Genomic DNA, 23,719 nt, shown 5'->3' with positions numbered 1-23,719 from the left:
GGCGCCTCCCTGGGTGCAATGCTTAACTGTGAACATTTGTGCACGTAGGACTCTAAGACCGCATCGATACCGGGCCACCACACGTGGGATCTGGCTATCATTTTCATCATTACAATGCCTGGGTGGGTACTGTGGAGATCACTAATGAAAGTGTCCCTGCCCTTTTTTAGTACCACCACCCGATTACCCCACAGAAGGCAGTCTGCCTGTATAGCACTATTGCGCCGCTGGTACGGCTTTATTTCTTCCTGCATTTCTAATGGGACACTGGACCAGCACCCGTGAAGCACACAGTTTTTTACTAAGGACAGTAAAGGGTCCTGGCTCGTCCAGGTTCTAATCTGTCGGGCGGTAACAGGTGATTGTTCACTCTCGAAAGCTTCCATTACCATAACTAAATCTGGGGGCTGTGCCATTTCCACCCACATAGTGGGCAATGACAACCTACTGAGAGCATCAGCACAGTTTTCTATGCCTGGCCTGTGGCGGATGGCGTAGTTATATGCGGACAACGTGAGAGCCCATCTCTGGATGCAGGCTGATGCATTCGTATTTATCCCTTTACTTTCAGAAAAGGGGGATAAGTGGCTTATGGTCAGTTTCCAATTCAAATTTGAGCTGAAACAGATACTGATGCATTTTCTTTACCCCATAAAACACATGCTAACGCTTCTTTTTCAATCATGCTGTAGGCCCGCTCAGCCTTAGACAGACTTCTGGATGCATAAGCAACTGGTTGCAATTTCCCAGATTCATTAGCTTGTTGCAATACACCCCCGACACCGTTTGACGTCACATCACATGCTAGTACCAAATACTTACATGGATCATACAACACAAGCAATTTGTTTGAGCATAACAGTTTTCTAGCTTTTATAAAGGCATTTTCTTGGCTTTTACCCCATGCCCATTCGTCTCCTTTACGCAGTAAAGCGTGTAGTGGTTTTAAAGTGTAGGAAGTTACCAAAGTAGTTCAGGAGTCCTAGAAATGACTGCAGCTCCATCACGTTGTGTGGCCTCGGTGTGTTCTCGATTGCCTCAGTCTTCGAATCGGTGGGCCTGATGCCGTCCGCCGCGATTCTTCTCCCCAGGAACTCCACTTCAGGTGCCAGGAAAATGCACTTTGAGCGTTTTAACCTGAGCCCCACGCGATTAAGCCGACTAAGAACCTCCTCCAGGTTCTGCAGATGCTCGACTGTATTTCGACCTGTAACCAAGATGTCATTCTGGAAGATCACGGTGCGCGGGACCGACTTCAGTAAGCTTTCTATGTTACTCTGGAATATCGCCGCAGCCGATCGAATCCCAAAAGGGCATCTGTTGTAAATGAAGAGACCTTTGTGCGTGTATAGCAAGTGAGGCCTTTCGATGATTCCTCCAGCTCCTGCATCATGTAGATCGAATCAAGTCCAGCTTCGTGAACATCTTTCCTCCCGCCAGCATCGTAAAAAGGTCATCTGCCTTTGGTAGCGGGTATTGATCCTGCAGGGAGAAACGATTGATAGTTACTTTGTAAGCATGACAGATTCTGACGGTGCCATCTCCCTTGAGGACTAGAACAATTGGACTGGCCCACTCGTTGAATTCGATCGGTAAATGATGCCCTCTCGTTGCTGCCGGTTCTGCTCGATCTCCACCCTCCCTCTCATTATGTATGGTACTGCTCTCGCCTTGTAATGGATGGGTCGTGCCCCCGGAATTAGGTAGATCTGCACTTTTGCTCCTTGGAACTTCCCGATGCCTGGTTCGAACAGTGAGGGGAAGTTGTTTAGGACCTGGGCACATGAAGTGTCGTCGACGGGCGAGAGCGCTCGGACATTGTCCCAGTTCCAGCGTATCTTCCCCAGCCAGCTCCTGCCGAACAGTGTGGGGCCATCGCCCGGTACCACCCAGAGTGGTAACTTGTGCACCGCTCCATCATAGGAGACCTTTACATTAGCACTGCCGATTACGGGAATCAGTTCCTTTGTGTAAGTTCTCAGTTTAGTGCGAATGGGAGTCTGAACTGGCCTTAAGACCTTGCTGCACCACAATTTATTGAAAGTCTTTTTGCTCATAATGGACTGGTTCGCGCCCGTGTCCAGCTCCATTGACTCCGGGAGTCCAGTTAATTCAACCTTCAGCATTATCGGGGGACAATTTGTGGTAAATGTGTGCACCCCATATACCTCTGCCTCCTCGGTCTGAGGCTCTGGTTCATCGTGATCCGCCATGGATCTGTCCTCCTCCGCAACATGGTGGTTTGCAGGATTAGAAGTATTTGCAGCTCGCCTGCACATACGTTGGAGATGTCCCATTGTTCCACAGCCCTTGCAAATGTATCCTTTGAAGCGGCATGAATGGAAACGATGATCACCCCCACTGCATCAACAAGGTGTTAATAGCCTAGCATTCATCACGCTTGATGGTGGACTCAGACATCTGCGGATGTGCAGCTGCAGGCATGTGAGGCTTGCCCTGTAGGTTACAATTCAAAAACAACATTACTTTGTTCACAGTAATTGTAGCAGCACTTGTGTGCTTAGAGATTTGCTTGGTATTGTCACTGGTGGAGATGAACGCCTGGGCTATCGCTATGGCTTTACTCAAGGTTGGGGTCTCTACAGTCAAAAGTTTGCAAAGTATTATTTCATGGCCAAAGCCAAGTACAAAGAAGTCCCTGAGCATGTGCTCCAAATTCGCAATGTCCTGCAAGGCGTCTTAGCTCGGTGACATAACTCGCCACTTCCTGGCCTTCAGACCTCTTGCACGTGTAGAACGCTTTCCTTTGGGTTAAGATGCTCCCGGACCAGTGTGCACAAATCATCATATGATTTCTCTGTGGGTTTCGCTGGAGCAACAGCTTTTTCATGAGGCCATATGTTGGTGCCCTGCAAACGGTGAGGAGAATCGCACTTCTTTTGGCAGTGTTTGCTTCTCCTTCCAGCTCGTTGTCCATAAAGTATTAGTCAAGTCGCTCCACAAAGAGTTCCCAATCATCTCCCTCTGAAAATTTCTCCAGGATGCCCACTGTTCTCTGCATTGTTGCGGTGGGGTTCGATATCTGTATCTCGTCGCCAGTTGTAGTGTACAAATAAAGAATCTGACCAGATACTGTGAGCTCAAAGTAAAGTGTGACCGTAGTCTTTTATTGCAGGTCTCCAGAGTGTCCCTCCAGCCTGTGAGGCCTCCTTAAGTATAGGTGCTCCCAAGGGATTGTGGGATCCCTTGGGACTCCAGGGAATGAGCCCTCTGGTGGTTAAACAAGGTATTTACAGGTTTACATATATAACAGGCGCGAGTTTCGATTCTTGCCCGATCTGTACACCCCAAAGCGTGCCTCGCACTGACCGCCTGGTTAATCAGGACGGTTGAACCATTCCCTCGGCGAAGAGGTAAGTAATGGACTCCGAAGGCAAGTGTGATTGTTTTTCCTTTTAATTTTTTTGTGTTTCACCTTCATTTTCGACGGGTTTTCGACGACTTTCTCGGCGATACAGCTGTTTTTAGGAGAGAAACCGCCCAGCGAAAGTTTTCCCTTTAGCTTTTTTTTTTAAATGGTACCGCAAAAATCTGAAAACGCCCGCTGGGACCAAACCGCCAACGTGCACCATCGAGAAAATCACCAGGGCGTGAGTTTGGTCTCAACGGAAGTCTGTCCAGATCACCGAGGGAACCGCCCTGTGGAAGCTGTTTAAACAGGGCGGTAGGTGAGTACTCTGCAAAGAAAGGTAAGTTAAAGGCACTTTATTTATTTATTTTTTAATTGTAAAATGGCGATTAGCTTTAAAAGTGTCTTGGGAATGTTTGTTTAACTTTTATTTTGTGAAATTTATTTTTAAAGTTTTCCTCCCTCCCTAGGCCTAACTATAGCCTCAGACTAAATTTTTAAAATAATTTTAAGAATGGCCTGTTTTACTTAATTTCCACTTTAACCGCCAAGAATAGTGGTGCAAAATCCATTTTCTCTACGGGCGATTATTTTTAACTTAATAATGGAAATTCTCGCCGGCATTATTTGCAAAACTTTAGCGATTTTTCTGGGCAGGCAATTGAGCAGTGAGGGGCTCTTGGGAAAGTCTAGCCCCTTGAGATAGCCAGGCCGTGTTCTGATGCGCTGAGACCAGCATGCAGCTTGCGGTGTTTGATCGACGTTTTCGGTTGGGAAACAGAACAGTGCCTCTGTTCCATCATGCCGGTCTGTTGGCCTGTGAGTTGGGATCAGTCTACGAGCGTTCATTGAGCTCGTAGGTGTGAGAGCTGAACTTTCAAACCCTCTGATGACGCGGTTAAATCGCTCAACACCTCCATTGCTTTGAGGATTGTACTGAGCAGTAAGGCAAAGCTCGATAGCAAGATGTGTGAGGAAATTCACAAACTGGTCGGACACAAACTGTGGTCCATTGTCAGTGTTTGTGACCTCTGGGCGGCCCAACTTCATGAACCTACACTGCAGAATACGGACGATCGTTGATGAGGTCACTAAACTTGTAGCAATTTCTGGCCATATGGAATGCAGGTCATGTCCTACAACAAGTGCTGGTGCTGTGGAGCTGCTTCAACTGGACCAAAGATATCCAACTGAAGTTGTTGCCATGGTCTTTGCGGCCGTGGAATGGGCTTCATTGGCACTGGTCGGATGTTTGTGGCCTTTTCGCTCAGACTGCATGCTTCGCGGTATGAGACAAATTCCTCGATGTGAGTGTCAATCCCAGGCCACCATACTGAATCGCGACATCTCTGTTTCATGCGAGCAATGCCAGGGTGTCCATCGTGTGCCAATGAGAGAACACACTGTTGAAGTGACTTGGGAATTACTGCTCTATCACCACGAGCTAGGCAGCCATCATTCTAAATGGAAAATTCATCACGAAGTCTGTGGAAGTTTTCAGCTCTTCCGGAATTTGCTTAGGCCACTCAGTCTGGAGGAAGTGGCACACATGCTAGAGCGTAGCATCACGCTATGATTTGGTTTTGAATTTGTCGCAGGAGACAAGGTTTCTGATGGACTGAGTAATGATCGGCGTGACATATGTGTCGTCATCTGTGAACAAGTCAGCACCAAGTCCGAAGCAGGTGTCGAGTGGCTGAGCATGTCAGCTAGGTGGTTGCGACTGGTCAATGGTGTCAACCTTGTGCTGTGACTCTGTAGCCCAGAAAGTTTATTTCTCCAGCAGCGACTGTACACTTATCGGCATTAAGTGTAATGTTATGTGTAGCAAGTCTAGCCATAACTGCATGAAGTCACTGGTCATGTTCTTCCATTGTCCGTCCATGGACAATCATATCGTCAAGCAGATTGAGGGCTCCCTCTATGCCTGCTAGCATAGCCGTGACAATCTTCTGAATGCACTTAGTGCAGAAAATAGTCGGTAGGGCATGTGTCGATACTGATCCAGACCATCATGCGTCGTGAATGCAGTGAGCGGTTTGCTGTCCTCCACGAGGGGTATTTGCAGGTAACTGCGGCGCATGCCGAGTTTCGTAAAAACTATTGAGCTGTGGAATTCTGAAGACAGTTCATCAATGGTAGAAAGAGGGTACTTGTCGGGGATGATGGCCTTGTTGACCTCTTTCAGGTCGATGCATAGGTGTATCTCCCCATTTTTACGCCAAGCAATGATTAAATTCGAGATCCAGGGTGAGGAGTCGATGCTCTCAATGATTCCGAGATTCAAGTTGCATTAATCCTTGGATACTTATCACGAACCGCGAATGGGAGATGGTGAAGTCGCTGCATAATTGGTTTGAAAGGTCAGCGCGGGGGCAGAATTTTGTTGTCACTCCAAACCCTGTAAAGATTGAGGGATACTGCTCGTCAAAGTCCATTGTGTACACAGGTGTGCTGGTTGGGTCGTAAACTTTGAACCCAAGCTTGTCAAAAAGGTCAACATCCACGAGGCTTTGTCCCTTCGCGACATGAAAAGAAAAGTTCTCCAATGTTATGTCCTTGTAGTATATCAGGACAGATATGATCCCAAGTACCTCAATTTTGGAGTCGGATTATGCATGTAAAGTGGAAGTTGCGTGCTGCAGTTGACAGTGCGTGAAGTGGGTTTTGTACATAGCCTCGCTCAATATGGAGACTTTGGCTCCAATGTCAATGAGGAGGCAGATGGGTGTGCAGTCAATGTTTACATCACAGTCCTTGAATTTGCACGAACCGATGTTCGAAATGTCATTAATGGTGTAAACCATACTGGGTTCATCACTATCCGTGGTTGTCCACATGTCGAATATGCTGCGATGAGCGACAGACACTAGCAAAATGGTTCATTTTACCACATGCAGAGCATTTCTTCCCATGTGCAGGGCATTTAAGACTCTCTGCTGAATGTGATTTGTCCCCAGTTAAAGCAGTGGAAGTTAAGGCCTGCGATCTGTAGTGGGTGCATTATTACTAGCCCTGGGTCTCTGCTATGATTTCAGCTTTGGACGAACACCTTGCACAAGGGCTGTAGCTGCAGTCTGCTGCACAGGAGGAGCAGGGGATCTGATCGCTTTTGAATCGGAAAGCGCTGATTCGATTTGGATGGCCAAATTAGTTGCTTTGTCCAATGTCAATTTGTTATCCTCCATTAAGCAAGCATTCCCGAATGCGGGGATTGTAGTTTTCTCAATAATTTGATCCCTGATCATTTCCTCTGTGAGTGCTCCAAAGTTACACGTAGCGGCCAGTTCAGTTAATGAAATGATGTACTGTTTGATTGGTACACCGTTCTGTTGCCCCCTTTGACAAAATTTGTATCTCTCCATCATGATACTTTTCTTTCACCTAATATATTTCTCTAGGGCACTAACCGCTTTGTCCAGGAATCAGTGTCTTCGATTTGGCCAAAGATGCGTTGGCCTTTGGTGCCGAGGTAGTGGATAAGTATTGCACGGCGGCGAGCTGGTGTTACGTTGTCGCCGTCTAACCCACTCGCCGTAATGTACTTAGAAAAGCTTTTTATCTATCTCGGCCATGGGATTGGAGGGTCCCCGGGTGTGGAGAGAAAAGGCGGTGGTAGAGAGGTTAATTTGATTCATCCTCATCGCCAAATTATGTTGTGTACGTAAATAAACAGACTAACTGAAACAGGAGTAGTGCATCTAACTGTGTCCTTTTTTAGCAATTCTCAAAATAGTGTCCAAAACCAGCATGTTTACAGCAGGTGTGAATAGCCCCCGCAGGGTCCTAATGCCTGTCCAGTGAGGGTTTGTGCAACCAACAAATAGAGTATGAACACAACAAAGCCCCTCGACATAGATCAAAGGATGTGCTCTAGCCTGGAATAGTGACTTTCACTGACAGCTAAAAGACTTACATTTACATAGCGCCTTTCATGACTACTAGACGCCTCAAACCACTTTACAGCCAATGAAGTACTTTTGGAGTATAGTTACTGTTGTAATGTGGGAAACGCGGCAGCCAATTTGCACACAAGCAAGCTCCCACAAAGGGCAATGTGATAATGACCAGATCATCTGTAGCTGTTACTTTGATTAAGGGATAAATATTGGCCACGATACCTTTGAAAGCCCCCCATGCTCTTCTTCAAAATAGTGCCATGGGATTTTTAAGGTCCATCTGAGAAAGCAGACGGGACCTCGATTTACCGTCTCATCCGAAAGATGACACCTCCAACAGTGCAGCACCCCCTCAACAATGTGTATTTACATAGTGCCTTTAACGTAGTAAAAGGTCCCAAAGCACTTCACAGGAGTGTTTTATGACAAAACAAATAAATTTCACACCGAGCCACACAAGAAGAAATTACGGCAGATGAACAAAAGCTTGGTCAAAGAGGTAGGTATTAAGGAGTGTTAAAGGAGGAAACATAGAAACATAGAAAATAGGTGCAAGAGTAGGCCATTCGGCCCTTCAAGCCTGCACCGCCATTCAATGAGTTCATGGCTGAACATGCAACTTCAGTACCCCATTCTTGCTTTCTCACCATACACCTTGATCCCCTTAGTAGTAAGGACTACATCGAACTCTTTTTTGAATATATTTAGTGAATTGGCCTCAACAACTTTCTGTGGTAGAGAATTCCACAGGTTCACCACTCTCTGGGTGAAGAAGTTCCTCCGCATCTCGGTCCTAAATGGCTTACCCCTTATCCTTAGACTGTGACCCCTGGTTCTGGACTTCCCCAACATTGGGAACATTCTTCTTGCATCTAACCTGTCTAAACCCTTCAGAATTTTAAACGTTTCTATGAGGTCCCCTCTCATTCTTCTGAACTCCAGTGAATACAAGCCCAGTTGATCCAGTCTTTCTTGGTAGGTCAGTCCCGCCATCCTGGGAATCAGTCTGGTGAACCTTCGCTGCACTCCCTCAATAGCAAGAATGTCCTTCCTCAGGTTAGGAGACCAAAACTGTACACAATACTCCAGGTGTGGCCTCACCAATGCCCTGTACAACTGTAGCAACACCTCCCTGCCCCTGTACTCAAATCCCCTCGCTATGAAGGCCAACATGCCATTTGCTTTCTTAACCGCCTGCTGTACCTGCATGCCAACCGTCAATGACTGATGTACCATGACACCCAGGTCTCGTTGCACCTCCCCTTTTCCTGATCGGTCACCATTCAGATAATAGTCTGTCTCTCTGTTTTTACCACCAAAGTGGATAACCTCACATTTATCCACATGATACTTCATCTGCCATGCATTTGCCCACTCACCTAACCTATCCAAGTCACTCTGCAGCCTCATAGCATCCTCCTCGCAGCTCACACTGCCACCCAACTTAGTGTCATCCGCAAATTTGGAGATACTACATTTAATCCCCTCGTCTAAATCATTAATGTACAATGTAAACAGCTGGGGCCCCAGCACAGAACCTTGCGGTACCCCACTAGTCACCGCCTGCCATTCTGAAAAGTACCCATTTACTCCTACTCTTTGCTTCCTGTCTGACAACCAATTCTCAATCCATGTCAGCACACTACCCTCAATCCCATGTGCTTTAACTTTGCACATTAATCTCTTGTGTGGGACCTTGTCGAAAGCCTTCTGAAAGTCCAAATATACCACATCAACTGGTTCTCCTTTGTCCACTCTACTGGAAACATCCTCAAAAAATTCTAGAAGATTTGTCAAGCATGATTTCCCTTTCACAAATCCATGCTGACTTGGACCTATCATGTCACCTCTTTCCAAATGTGCTGCTATGACATCCTTAATAATTGATTCCATCATTTTACCCACTAACGATGTCAGGCTGACCGGTCTATAATTCCGTGTTTTCTCTCTCCCTCTTTTTTTAAAAAGTGGGGTTACATTGGCTACCCTCAACTCGATAGGAACTGATCCAGAGTCAATGGAATGTTGGAAAATGACTGTCAATGCATCCACTATTTCCAAGGTCACCTCCTTAAGTACTCTGGGATGCAGTCCACCAGGCCCTGGGGATTTATCGGCCTTCAATCCCATTAATTTCCCCAACACAATTTCCTGACTAATAAGGATTTCCCTCAGTTCCTCCTCCTTACTAGACCCTCTGACCCCTCTTATATCTGGAAGGTTGTTAGTGTCCTCCTTAGTGAATACCGAACCAAAGTACTTGTTCAATTGGTCCGCCATTTCTTTGTTCCCTGTTATGACTTCCTCTGATTCTGACTGCAGGGGACCTACGTTTGTCTTTACTAATCTTTTTCTCTTTACATATCTATAGAAACTTTTGAATCCGTCTTAATGTTCCCTGCAAGCTTCTTCTCGTACTCCATTTTCCCTGCCCTAATCAAACCCTTTGTCCTCCTCTGCTGAGTTCTAAATTTCTCCCAATCTCTGGGTTCACTGCTATTTCTGGCCAATTTGTATGCCACTTCCTTGGCTTTAATACTATCCCTGATTTCCCTTGATGGCCACGGTTGATCCACCTTCCCTTTTTTATTTTTACGACAGACAGGAATGTACAATTGTTTAGTTCATCCATGCGGTCTCTAAATGTCTGCCATTGTCCATCCACAGTCAACCCTTTAAGTATCATTCGCCAATCAATCCTAGCTAATTCACGCTTCATACATTCAAAGTTAGCCTTCTTTAAGTTCTGGACCATGGTCTCTGCATTAACTGTTTCATTCTCCATCCTAATGTAGAATTCCACCATATTATGGTCACTCTTCCCCAAGGGGCCTCGCACAATGGTATTGCTAATTAATCCTCTCTCATTACACAACACCCAGTCTAAGATGGCCTCCCCCTAGTTGGTTCCTCGACATATTGGTCTCGAAAACCACCCCTTATGCACTCCAGGAAATCCTCCTCCACCGTATTGCTTCCAGTTTGGTTAGCCCAATCTATGTGCATATTAAAGTCACCCATTATAACTGCTGCACCCTTATTGCATGCACCCCTAATTTCCTGTTTGATGCCCTCCCCAACATTACTACTACTGTTTGGAGGTCTGTACACAACTCCCACTAACGTTTTTTGCCCTTTGGTGTTCTGCAGTTCTACCCATATAGATTCCACATCATCCAAGCTAATGTCCATTCTAACACTTGCATTAATCTCTTCTTTAACCAGCAATGCTACCCCACCTTCTTTTTCTTTTATTCTATCCTTCCTGAATGTTGAATACTCCTGGATGTTGAGTTCCCAGCCCTGATCATCCTGGAGCCACGTCTCCGTAATCCCAATCACATCATATTTGTTAACATCTATTTGCACAGTTAATTCATCCACCTTATTACGGATACTCCTTGCATTACGACACAAAGTCTTCAGGCTTGTTTTTTTAACACCCTTTTTCCTTTTAGAATTTTGCTGTACAGTGGCCCTTTTTGTTTTTTGTCTTGGGTTTCTCTGCCCTCCACTTTTCCTCATCTCCTTTCTGTCTTTTGCTTTTGTCTCCTTTTTGTTTCCCTCGGTCTCCCTGCATTGATTCCCAACCCCCTGCCACATTAGTTTAACTCCTCCCCAACAGCACTAGCAAACACTCCCCCTAGGACATTGGTTCCGGTCCTGCCCAGGTGCAGACCGTCCGCTTTGTACTGGTACTTTGTCGAGGAAAGAGAGGTAGAGAGGCGGAGAGATTGAGTGAGGGAGTTCCAGAGCTTGGGGCCTAGGCAGCCAAAGGCATGGCCACTAATGGTTGAGCAGTTATAATCAGGGCTGCTCAAGAGGGCAGAATTTGAGGAGCGTAGACATCTCAGGGCAGGCGGGGGGGGGGGGGGGGGGGATCTGAGGCTGAAGGAGATTACAGAGATAGGGAGGGGCAAGGCCATGGAGGGATTTTTAAACAAGGATGCGAATTTTGAAATTGAGGCGATGCTTAACCGGAAGTCAATGTAGGTCAGCGAGCACAGCGGTGATGGGTGAGCGGGGCTTGGTGCGAGTTAGGACACAGGCTGCCGAGTTTTGGATGACAACAAGCTTACGTAAGGTAGAATGTGGGAGGCCAGCCCCTCATTGGATTGGAGTGGTCAAGTCTAGAGGTAACAAAGGCATGGATGTGGGTTTCAGCAGCAGATGAGTTGAGGCAGGGGCAGAGACGGACAATGTTATGGAAGTGGAAATAGGCGGTTTTAATTATGCTGTGGATATGTTGCCGGAAGCTCAATTCAGGTCAAATATGACACCTAGGTCAGCACGGCACTGGAGTGTCAGCCTAGATTTATGTGCTCTGGAGTGGAACGTGAACCGACAATCTTCTGACTCAGAGGCGAGTGCTACCTACTGAGCCACAGCTGTTCGAGACCTTGGACAGTCCACAACCAGAGTCAGTCAATCAGCTTTAGTGTCAAAGTCGATAACGACTGAGCTTTTTCTTTTAAAGTCAGTGCAGCTTAGCTGGGTAGTTGGGCTAAATTGAGTTTACAGTAATTGGCCTTTTGTTTATGTTCTAAGTTAAGAAAGAAAGCAACACAGATATTTATAATTTTTTGTATGAATGTAGAGAAGTGTATATTTCACGGTGTTGGTTACTGATCATTTACTCGCCGAATGTAAATAAAACCCCTCGTTGATCTAAAGTCTACATCTTGATTTGGTAGAAGTGCATATCTAGTTCGCTCTTTGATTGTGTAGCGGCATGTGATAGATTCCCACAGCCCATGTTCTTTATTCTTTACAAGTCATCATCATCATCATAGGCAGTCCCTCGGCATCGAGGAAGACTTGCTTCCACTCTTAACATGAGTTCTTAGGTGGCTGTACAGTCCAATACAGGAACCACAGTCTCTGTCACAGGTGGGACAGATAGTCATTGAGGGAAAGGGTGGGCAGGGAGCCTGCTTTGCCGCAAGCTCCTTCCGCTGCCTGCGCTTGATTTCTGCATGCTCTCGGCGATGATACTCTAGAAGGCACTTCCTCCATTTAGGGCGGTCTATGGCCAAGGACTCCCAGGTGTCAGTGAGGATGTCGCACTTTATCAGGGAGGCTTTGAGGGTGTCCTTGTAACGTTTCCTCTGCCCACTTCTGGCTCGTTTGCCGTGGGCGAGTTCCAAGTAGAGCGCTTGCTTTGGGAGTCTCGTGTCTGGCATGCGAACTATGTGGCCTGCCCAGCGGAGCTGATCAAGTCTGGTCAGTGCTTCAATGCTGGGGATGTTGGCCTGGACGAGGACGCTAATGTTTGTGCGTCTGTCCTCCCAGAGAATTTTCAGGATCTTGCGGAGACATCGCTGGTGGTATTTCTCCAGTGACTTGAGGTGTCTACTGTACATGGTCCACGTCTCTGAGCCATTCACGAGGGTGGGTATTGCTATGACCCTCTAGACCATGAGCTTGGTGACAAAAACAAGAAGTGGCTAACCAACTCTGGAATGTTTGTACATCAGTTTTCAGGATTAGTTCAGTTCACATTCATTTCAAATCTCCTTGGGATGCTTTCTCTGAGTCTGCATTCATTGTACTTCATGTATATACAGTGGCTTTAAGCATAGAAATTTACAGCACATTCGGCCCATTGTGTCTGTGCCAGCCAAAAAAGATTTACCCAGCCTAATCCCACTGATGTAATAAAAATGAACCAAAGCAGTTCACAGAAGTGAAGGAGGACTTCTGAGCAGCGGGAGAAGAGGAATTGGGAAGCTAGCAAAATATATGGTAAAAATATAGGTTTTGAAGAAGCTTTTGAAGAAAGGCAGAGAGGTAGCTAGGCAGGGAGGTTTGGGGAGTGTGTTCCAAGAGTATAGTGACCAAATTAGCAGCAGTGTGATCCCGTCCTGCAACAACTGATTTTGCTGACCCAAAGAACTGGCTGGGAGATCACTGCTGCCAGTCCTTGCTGCACCCAACTCCGTTCCTACCCGACACATTTCCTTTGCTGCGGCAGTGAGATACCTTGTACTGTGGGTAGGAAGTCATGATCTCACAATAGCTATTGCCAGATAAGAATTTCTACTTGCAGTGTAGGGCGCAAGTGCGTTCCTGGAGTGAAGCAAGACTAAGATTGGAGCTGCGACCAGCAATGAGAAAAGCATGAATGGGAAACCCATGGGGGCCGAAATTCAGGATCTCAGAAAGACCCATTACTGCCCGTTTGCAACAGCCACGCGTCGGAATCCCGTGGCCGCCATTTTGTGGTCAACTAGCCGACCCGACCCAAATTCAGGTCGGGGATTTTTCGGCCTGGACCCGATTCCGCCCCAATGCTGATGACCGCCACAAGCCTGTCATTAGAATGCGCATCGCCGCTCTCCCTCACCTTAAAAATGCACCAATCGAAATTCAAGTCGAAAAACGTAGCCCTGCTGTGCGGTGCCCCCGACAGTTTTTTCTGTCGGTGCACCTTATCCGGAGTGTGCGCGGCCCGGCAGCGCAATGGCCCTTCAAGGGCCGACTTCCCGATCGGCCGGCAAGATAGTGCCCCCTTGGGTGCCAGGCCGCTAACCCAGCCGAAACCCTCCCTAGTAGCCCAGTGGCAGAAGATTTAAAATGCCCGATTCTCTCCCCTTTAATGGCGGGGAGAGAGCGTGGTGATGCACACACGCGGTGATGTCACCACTACTCCATCGCTGATCAAGAGCGGCGGAGTCCCAGTCTCGACCCAAATTCAGCCCCTCAGCCTGTCTTCCTGTCAATCTCCCGCCCCCACTATGACCAATTTCCGCTGAGTCCTGAAAATCGATCATCTGGCCGCATTATGGATCCCTTCGGTAAAAACAGAAAAAAAAACTCAGATGTGCCAGCTTTCTTGCGCTTCTGAATTTCGGCCCCATGATGCCCATTTTTCTTTTGAGATGCACTATTTTTTGCAAGTATTTTCTGTTTTAATTTTTGATCGGCTGCACTGGCAGCTTTTCTTTGTTTCTTAATTTTCTCCATTTTTTGTATGAACCTCTACTATGTCTTTTCACCCTCCTAACTATTTGCATGTTATTTTGTCCTTTTTAAGTTTGTCCATCACCGCACTGATGATCAATAATCAAAAACTGATAGCTGTATAAACAGTTTGCAGGTTATTCAACCCATTAACTCCATCTCCGCAATTGGCAATAGAAACAGAAAATGCTGGAACTATTCAGGCGATCAGGCAGCATCTGTGAATACTTGCCGATGACCTTTTGCCAGACCTGCAAAAAGTTAAGAGATATAACAGGTTTTAAGAAAGTACAGAGGGCTATAAAATGCCTAATCAAAAGATGAGATGCTGTTCCTCGAGCTTATATTGAGCTTCGTTGGAACAGTGCAAGAGTGGAGCGGCGAATTAAAATGACAGGCGACCAGAAGCTCGGGGTCACGATTGCAGACTGAACTGAGGTGTTCCACAAAGCGGTCACCCAATTTGCGTTTGGTCCCTGCCATGTAATTGCCACACAGGAGGACTTGCTTCCCTCTACCTTTTCTCTCTTATTTTTCTAACCTTACTAAAATGACTGCTCCTCTTTCAGTCTTCAGTTTTGAAGAAACATGGCTTCATTAAAAAAAAAAGGTCATGTCTCACAAATCTAATTGTATTTTTTGAAGAAGTTACAATTTTGGTGGATGAGCGAAGCCCAGTAGATATTGTCTACTTAGATTGCCAAAAAGCTTTTGACAAGGTACTGCACAAGAGGTTTCTCTATAAGATCGGAACCTCTGGTATTAGTGGAAATATAGTGAGCTAGATATAGAACTGGCTGGCAGGATGCAGGCAGAGAGTAGTTATAAATGGATTTTGATCTGTTTGTAGACCGGTCACCAGTGGTGTCCCACAGTGATCAGTGTTGGGACCGTTGCTTTTTATTAATTTTATTAATGATCTGCATTCAGGGGTTGGCGGCACACTTTGCAAATTTGCAGATGATACTAAGATCTGTGCGATGCTAGAACTGTAGAAGAGGCAGATTTAATGTGTTGGGAGATTGGGCTCATGACTAGAAAATGATGTATAATTTAGATAAATGCAGTGTTATGCATGTGGGCAGGGCAAATGCTTAACATTCATACACCCTCCAGGGAAAGGCATTAAAGATGGTGGAGATAGAGAGAGATGTGGGCATTCTAGAGCATAAATCCTTAAAAGATACATAAGCAATGCCGTGCAGCAATAGCTAGAGCAAATAGGGTGTTGGGGTGTACCCACAGGACTATTGAGTATAAGACGAGGTGTGCTGTTTTGTCCTTGTACAAGACCTTAGTCAGGCTGCACTTGGAATACTGTGTCCAGTTTTGGTCTCCTCACATGGTGGGTGATATTGAGGCTCTGGAAAGGGTGCAGAAGAGGGTCACTAGACTAACTCCAAGTCTAAAGCATCTTAGTTATCAAAATAGGTTAAAAGAGTTGGGACTCTTTACCTTAAAGTAGCATAGACTTAGGAGCGGGTATGACTGAGGTTTATAAGATAATGAAGGGAATAGACAGTGTTCCAGCTAACCGTTTATTTCGACTAAATAGTTTAGGCAGGACCAAGGGGCACAAATTTAAGTTGGTTAAGACTAGATCGAGGTTAGATGTCAGGAGATGGTTCTTTTCACAGAGAATAGTAGACCTCTTGAACAAGCTACCCCCTCATGTGGTGGATGTAGATCACTGAGCTCCCACAAGCAAAAGCTGGATTTGTTTCTGGCTACGGCAGAGATTAACTCTTACAGAAACATAGAAACAGAAAATAGGTGCAGGAGTAGGCCATTCGGCCCTTCGAGCCTGCACCACCCAGATCCACATTCAGGAAAATACATTTGAAAAACTTATCTTGTTGGTTGCAGCCTAACAGCTGGTCTCTTGAAAGTCTGTAAGTAGGCCTGATTATTCCAAGTGCAGCCAGCAACAGCTGTCTCTGGGCTAAAGAATCTTGCAGTGGGGGCTGCAAACAGCCATTAAGCCCTTTATTTGAAATCCAAAAGACCTAACCCTTCATGCCAAATTTTTGGGCCTTTACCAATACGTTCGGCTCCTAATGAGCGCTTACATCCTGCCCGACATATTGGAGGCTTAGGAAGCCCGAAAAATGAGTGCTATACGGATGAATTTTTAGACCTTGATGTCTAGGTTCACATAGAAAAAGAACGGTCATTGAGGCAAAATAACAAGGGATTGTCAATGTCTGAGAAGCTTATACTCGCAGGAGTCAGTGCTTTCAGTTGAGGAGGGAAGGAAACTGTGAAAACTAAATTAACAGACTACCGTAGCAATTTATGGCAACAATGAATATTAAGACCGGTTTCAATTCTAATGCATTTCAGAAATCACTGAAACATAATTCTTATAAAATCTTAACTGCTTACAGATCCAACTTTATTCATGATGCAGAAATGCAATGATATTAACATGCTATATGTCAGGGAGAGTTCTGCATGTGTGTGTTTTAGTTTTATACAGAAACATGTGCCGGTGCTGCTTGTGAGCTACAAGTATATGCAATGGATGGAGCGTATTACAACTCAGCCACACGTCCAGGGATCCTGATCATAAACATCATAATGACAAGAGTGAAGTGGGAAGGGGTTGATCAAATTCTACTGAACCCCAGCATTTATTTTACATCTATGAAACACATCTAGTCTACCAACAAAAATCTATACAGATGCAGCTCTAGGTAGTGGTAGAGGGAAGATAATTTAATAGTATTAAAGAAAGAAGAAAAAGAAAGACTTGCATTTATATAGCTCCTTTCATGACCACCGGATGTCTCAAAGCACTTTACAGCCTTTGTAAAATTAAGTACTTTTGGAGTGCAGTCACTGTTGTAATGTGGGAAACGCGGCAGCCAATTTGCGCACAAGCTCTCACAAACAGCAATGTGATAATGGCCAGATAATATGTTTTTGTTATGTTGATTGAGGGATAAATATTGGCCAGGACACCTGGGATAACTCTCCTGCTCTTCTTCGAAATAGTGCCATGGGATCTTTTACATCCTGAGAGCAGACGGGACCACGGTTTAATGTCTCATCTGAAAGATGGCACCTCCGACAATGCAGCACTCTCTCAGAACGGCACTGGATTGTCAGCCTAGATTTGTGTGTTCAAGTTCCTGGAGTGGGATTTGAACCTGCAACCTTGTGACTCAGAGACTACCCACTGGGCTACAGCTGACAGAGGTAAGTTGGTACCATGAGAATTTAAGCCAATATTCCTTGTCAGTCCTAATACACTTCTTGTGCAATTCTTTTAGTTCATCACCTCAAATTTCACTCACCACTAGCAGCAACAGTGACAAGCCTTCAATCACCAGGACATCACCCTAGGCAAATACAGCTGAAGTTGTTCTCTCTAGATCCAATAACAGATTTGGAAGTACAAAACCTATAATTGCCCTGCTCAGTATTTTTCATAATTTATGTGGACATGCACACCATTAACTTTACTGAAATCCTAGTGGCAACACAGTCACATCTTCTTCCAAGCCAACTATTGTTGTCATTACCAGCAACGGACTCCTTCAATTGACTCACGAGATTTGAAAGGGACCGCTAGAATAGCATGTTATTTGAATTGCAGTTAGAACGAGGTACTTTGAGCTTTCTAATGCAGGCTCAGGCATCCAGTTTGTTCTGAGCGGCTATACAAAGTTCAGAGAAAGGAAGTGAGGAGCCATTATTGTTTGATTATGTAATGGGTGTGGTGTCTAATCCATAGAATAGCAACAGTGCGACTCTTGCTGGGGTATAGATTTAACAGTCTGGCTGCTTCTCCTCATTGTCGAGTGCTCATCTCTCTGGGAAAGCAGTCCAGTCTGCTTTTAAAAAAAAATGTATTCACGGGATGTGGGCATCGCTGGCAAGGCCAGCATTTACTGCCCATCCCTAACTGCCCTTGAGAAGGTGGTGGTGAGCCGCCTTCTTGAACCGCTTCAGTTCTTGTGCTGACTTTGTCGTAGCAGTTTCGAACAACTGAATGGCTTGCTAGGCCATTTCAGAGGGCAGTCAACCACATTGCTGTGGGTCTGGAGTTACATATAGGCCAGACCGGGTAAGGACGGCAGATTTGCTTTCCTAAAAGGACATGAGTGAACCAGTTGGGTTTTTCCAATAATCCGCTAGTTTCATGGTGACCATTACTGATACTAACTTTTTAAGCTCCAAATTTATTTAATTAACCATTTATTTACTCAATAGGTCATTAAGTCGCAATGAAGACTGTGAAGCCTGGCTGATTGTTTTCCCACCTTTTTCAGTGGGCAATTGTAGCACCACTACTACTGCCTAGCTAAGATTAGTTATCCACACACAAACCGAGACCTTCCAGTTCCACGTTGGGCACTGCACTTACAAACTGAGTCATCAGGGGAACCGCTGGGTCCATCCCATTATCAATGTACAGCATAGAACATCCGTAACAAATCATATTCAGAATGAACTCATTTTTTTTTCAACCACAGAATATGTTACACAGCTATTCTACAGCCAGTGCAATTTTTGATAGAACTTGGGACTTACCGTAGGCAGCACTGAAATTATATACTTCCAGTTGTGCCCAGAGACTAAATTCAAAAGAGCAGCCACTGTTCACTCTGCAGATGAACCACCCTGTATCATTTATAGTGACTGGATTGATCACAAGCTCTGGGGTGTTGCCATTTGGAACCTATATGTCAACAAACAGAAAATATATATATTTTTTAAATACTCATCCAATTCCAAAAATATCTATGCACTTTTATAGATAATGAATTGATCTCCGCTGCTGCTGGTAATGGAAAAAATTTTAGAGGTGTGTGTGTGTCGCTTCTAGAACTGTCCCTCTATTGGTTTCTCAATCTCTAATGGCTAAGCTGTTGGCAAATTTCTCCATTGTTTCATTTATTTAATATTACATATTCTTCTGGGTAAGTACTGGGATGGGTGAGGATCTATCACGCCAGGTGCATTTTGGGGAATCTTCTCATTGCAATGTGACATTCAAACACCAGAGACAGTGCAGAGAAGAGCCACAAGGCTGATGGCTAGTGGCAGGGGTCTGGGTTATAAGGAAAGATGGGAGAGAGTTGGGCTTTGATGCCTGCAGAGGTGGTGTCTGAGAAGTGATGCTATGGAGGAGTATGATAGTAAATGGTATGGAAAATATTAATCCAAGATACTACCTTAAATTAAATTGTGGGAGTAGGACAAGGAGACATCGGTTCAAATGAATACAAGGTGATTTTAGGACTGATACCAGAAAGTTCTTCTTTACATAGAGAATGATCAACACAGGACGTGAATGTCCTGGCAGAGGTGAAACCCTTGAGTCATTTAAAAAACAATTAGATGTAGCAATGGAAGGACTGGAGGGTTATTCTGGATGGACTGAATGGCCGCCTTGATCCATACAGATCTGTGAACCACAGACTATTTCCTCTGGTTAGGCACAATTGATGAAGGTTCATCAACTTAAAATTGTCACGAAGACAGTGAGGGAATAGGTTAATTGAAATTTATTTATATGGCACATTGTTGAAGTAGGGAATGCTTTGTCACAAGGTGCCAGCGTGACAGGAACCATTACCTCATTACCTCTTTTAAGAGAAGTCGATAAACCTTTTAAGAAAATAGGAATATGGGGCTACGGGAAAAGATCGGAGCAGTGGAATTAATTTTGGTTCGTTCTAGTGAAGAGCTGACACAGGTATGGAGGCCACCTTCAAGTGATGAGGTTCCTGGCCTGGAAATGGATAGTAAGTTGGCAACCAGAGAGAGCAATAGAGGTCATATTTTTTTAGAACTGTTTTACCTTTAATTGAACCAGGTACATTCTACATTACAATGATAAATCAATTTCACAAGCTTCATAGAATTATTAGTCATATTCAACAATTTTTCTGCTTCGTGATTTCTGAGCTGAAATATAAAACAAAATGACCTGAGGATACAAACTAACTATTCTGGAGGTGCTGACATTCTACGGGTCTTTCTAGATTTCCATATTAAGATTGAGGATGTTCAAACAAAGCAGAAGACACAGTCAGTAACTTGAGAAAATAAACCCCCAGATTTTCAGGATCATTGCAATTTTAATCCATTCTGAATTCTCAAGGCAGTCAAGCACGATATAAAGGGTAATAAAACGAAATAATAAAACAAAAGGTCTGGGGAATTCGCCAAGCGATAAACACAGAGAAAATGTTAAATTAATTTATAATCCTAGCAAAGAAAGAAATTATTTAGTGAACAAAAATTCAGTTTTCCAAGATAACCATCTGTTAATTGTTCCAGTAATATAATTAGTAAGATTGAACTAACCAACGATGCAATTATACTATTCTATTCATCTAAGGTTTTGGCTGCTGTTATACTACATTATATGTCTCCGATGAGTAGTGGCAATTATACTGTATCTCAGGTTGGTAGCTACTCAATTGATTTGCAGCTAATCGTATCCGATTTATTTTGTGGAGTGAGAAACAGGTAATGTTTCAGGCCGATCACCTGACGAAAGGCACAGGCCTGAAACGTTTACTCTGCTCCTCTCCACAGATGCTGTCTGACCTGCTGAGTATTTCCAGCATTTTCTCTTTTTATTTCTTATGTATACTGCTTGGCTATGAATCTAACTCTTGCAGCCAGGAGAGAGCTCTGCATTTGTGTGCAAGCACTCATGTGCAGAGCTCTGCTAGAAGCTGGCAAAATACGATGTCAAGGTCAAACAGAGTAAAATGGCCTCCCCAAGCGGGTCTCACACTGCTCGTCAGCTTAGGACATGACTCAAGTTAAACTATCACTTTTGTATCATTACTGCGATGCAAAAGTGGCCAAGGGGCCCAATTATATTTCTCAATCAGTGATTAATATAAATTCTCCACATTCAAACATGAAAAGATAGCAGAATTAACTACAAAGTGTTCCTGTCAATGTTAAACAAAACACTGCTGAAGACAGAATGTGGGGCATGAGTGGGAACTGATACACAAAGCAGGAGGGTAATGATAGATAGGCATCAGCCCCAGGCTTTCGTTTGCAGAATCTAAATGAATGTAAGGCTTGGAGAACTCTGCATCTGCCTTACTAGGGACAACCCAGGAAAGAACTAAGGAGTAAGGACAGACACCAAAACCAAATTAAGGAAGGTCAGCACACAGCAAAAGGAAAAATGGTTCAGTGTCAAGGTTTTAAAATCAGTAAGCTCATTTTAAAATTCAGTTACTCCATACATTGCAGCACTAATATATCTTGCCACAGTGCAGTAGGACATATGTTCAGTTCTTCCCTCTACCACATTCCTGAGCGTAGGTGTGTCACTGCAGAGTGTAGTTTATGGCAAACTCCCATTCGTAACTACTGAACTGACAGTTCCATAAACAGCCAGGACCTCACCCTGTGAACATATTTCAGCAGTATCCTCTAACTTGCACTGCATTCAAAAGCAGTGGATTTGTTTTTTATAAATTGGTGAAGGCCATATCCACAGACAGGACACTCGTGAAAATCTGTCACCATAATTTGAATGACTCTGCTGAAAATTAGGGTTCATGTATGGGTGGAGAGAAAGGTACACATTCCCAAATGAATGAATCAAAAGCCCAGTGAAATATATAAAAAAAACAATTACAAAGTTTGGTAGAAATCCAAGAAACCATTTTGGGGTTACTGAAATCAATGAAAATAAAAGTTCACATTTTTGACAGCTTTCAAATAACAAGGAGGGTGCCTGGTCCAATGTTGGTACGTGATCAGTTAGATGATCTCAGCTGGGTGGCAGGAGGGATGTTACAATTGGCCTCAAGGCCCACTGACTGGAGAGAGAATGTTTTGTAAAATCAGCTCGGAGACTTATTCCTGATCGCCATCCAGTGACCCTTTCTAGAAAGTGCAGACATTGGGTGATGATAGCACCTGGCTTATCTGGTACGCCCCGTAGCTGAACAGTCTGCTGACTATCACAGATCACCAATAAAGAATGAGCACTATAATGTAGCGGCATAGGACCCTGGTGGAACCATCCCCCAACAGGAGTCAGTGCCATCAAAAGAGGGGAGGGATAGGGAAGAGAACTGAAAAAATAGAAAGTTAAATTAAATTATGCCATTTTGGGGGAAGGTTGTTCTGTATCCGTTACCTCTGTATTCTTTCTGAACCACTGATATTCAATATTCGGATGTCCTGCTGCTTGGCAATAGAGTCTCACTGTCTGACCGGCCAGTACTGCCTGGGAAACTGGCTGAACGAGGATCTTCAATGAAGCTGAAATGAAAAGGCATTATAAAGAAAATAAGTTTCAAAAATCATCTATACAGCGAGCTGCTTTCTAGCCTAACATGCTTTACTGTGACACAAATTGATGTTCACATGGAAATAATTTTATGCACTTCAGACGCAGTATTTTTCAGCATGTGGGAAAATGTTTTAATAATTCCATGCAGCTTACTTCTGTCAGCTGAGTTTAGGGAAACCTGTGTCCCAGTTATACAGGCATACAACGGAAAGATCACCTCGACAATTAGGGTATGGTTGTGTAGTAGTTAGTGGACTGAGTTAGCAACCTTGAGGCTGAGTTCAAATCCTATCATGACAATCTGTTAGACTGCATTCAATAAAACTGAAAATTTGTGGACCTACTCCAGAAAAGCTGCCACGTTATTATAAATAACTAATTGGTTCACTGATGTCATTCAGGAAATAGGTCATACCAACCCTACCCAATCTCACTTCCATGTGACTCTAGTCTAGATAGGGTGTGAATGGCAGAATAATTACCAGTTGCCAGAGATGAGGGGTTGACTTATGAAGATTGATGTAACTACTTGTACTGCATTTTTTTTTGACAGACCGGTTTCTGTCAAACCTCGAACCCCCACCCCTCCCGCCCATACTGTTCCTTTTTGACTGATGGGCGACAAGCCCTGCCCAGCTCTGCCCCTTCCCTCCCGAATCATTCATCCACCTGGTGCCAGGAAGCAGGACCCAAGGCTACGACTCTCTTTCTCGCCACCGCCACTGGGCTGGCTGGGCAGGGGGAGAGGCAAGAGAGGCCGGGGCGGAAAGAGAGAGGGAGGAGAGAGGAGAGAGGAGAGAGAGCGAGAGAGAGAGAGAGCGAGAGAGAGAGGGGCTGGAGAGCGAGAGAGAGAGGGCTGGAGAGCGAGAGAGGAGAGGGGCTGGAGAGCGAGAGAGAGAGAGGGGCTGGAGAGCGAGAGAGAGAGAGGGGCTGGAGAGCGAGAGAGAGAGGGGCTGGAGAGCGAGAGAGAGAGGGGCTGGAGAGCGAGAGAGAGAGGGGCTGGAGAGCGAGAGAGAGAGGGGCTGGAGAGCGAGAGAGAGAGGGGCTGGAGAGCGAGAGAGAGAGGGGCTGGAGAGCGAGAGAGAGAGGGGCTGGAGAGCGAGAGAGAGAGGGGCTGGAGAGCGAGAGAGAGAGGGGCTGGAGAGCGAGAGAGAGAGGGGCTGGAGAGTGAGAGAGAGGGACAGAGAGAGAGAGGCT

The 23,719-nt window shown here is 45.0% G+C and overlaps 1 protein-coding gene across 4 annotated transcripts in view; it reads right to left on the bottom strand.

The window, feature by feature from the left end:
* The window catches only part of LOC139239187 (mucosa-associated lymphoid tissue lymphoma translocation protein 1-like), a 237,785-nt gene that overhangs the window by 96,446 nt on the left and 117,620 nt on the right, over positions 1-23,719 (bottom strand). For all 4 annotated transcript variants that reach the window (XM_070867826.1, XM_070867851.1, XM_070867835.1 and 1 more), the window contains 2 exons: positions 22,367-22,491; positions 18,772-18,919 (listed from right to left, as the gene is read on the bottom strand). In XM_070867826.1, coding sequence (XP_070723927.1) covers positions 18,772-18,919; positions 22,367-22,491 — 273 coding nt within the window. The remainder of the gene's footprint in view (positions 1-18,771; positions 18,920-22,366; positions 22,492-23,719) is intronic.

This window comes from Pristiophorus japonicus, chromosome 2 (assembly GCF_044704955.1).
Source record: "Pristiophorus japonicus isolate sPriJap1 chromosome 2, sPriJap1.hap1, whole genome shotgun sequence".
In the NCBI taxonomy this organism is placed as follows: Eukaryota; Metazoa; Chordata; class Chondrichthyes; family Pristiophoridae; genus Pristiophorus; species Pristiophorus japonicus.
Note: the sequence above shows the minus strand (reverse complement) of the source record. Positions and strands in the feature narration are given on the sequence as shown.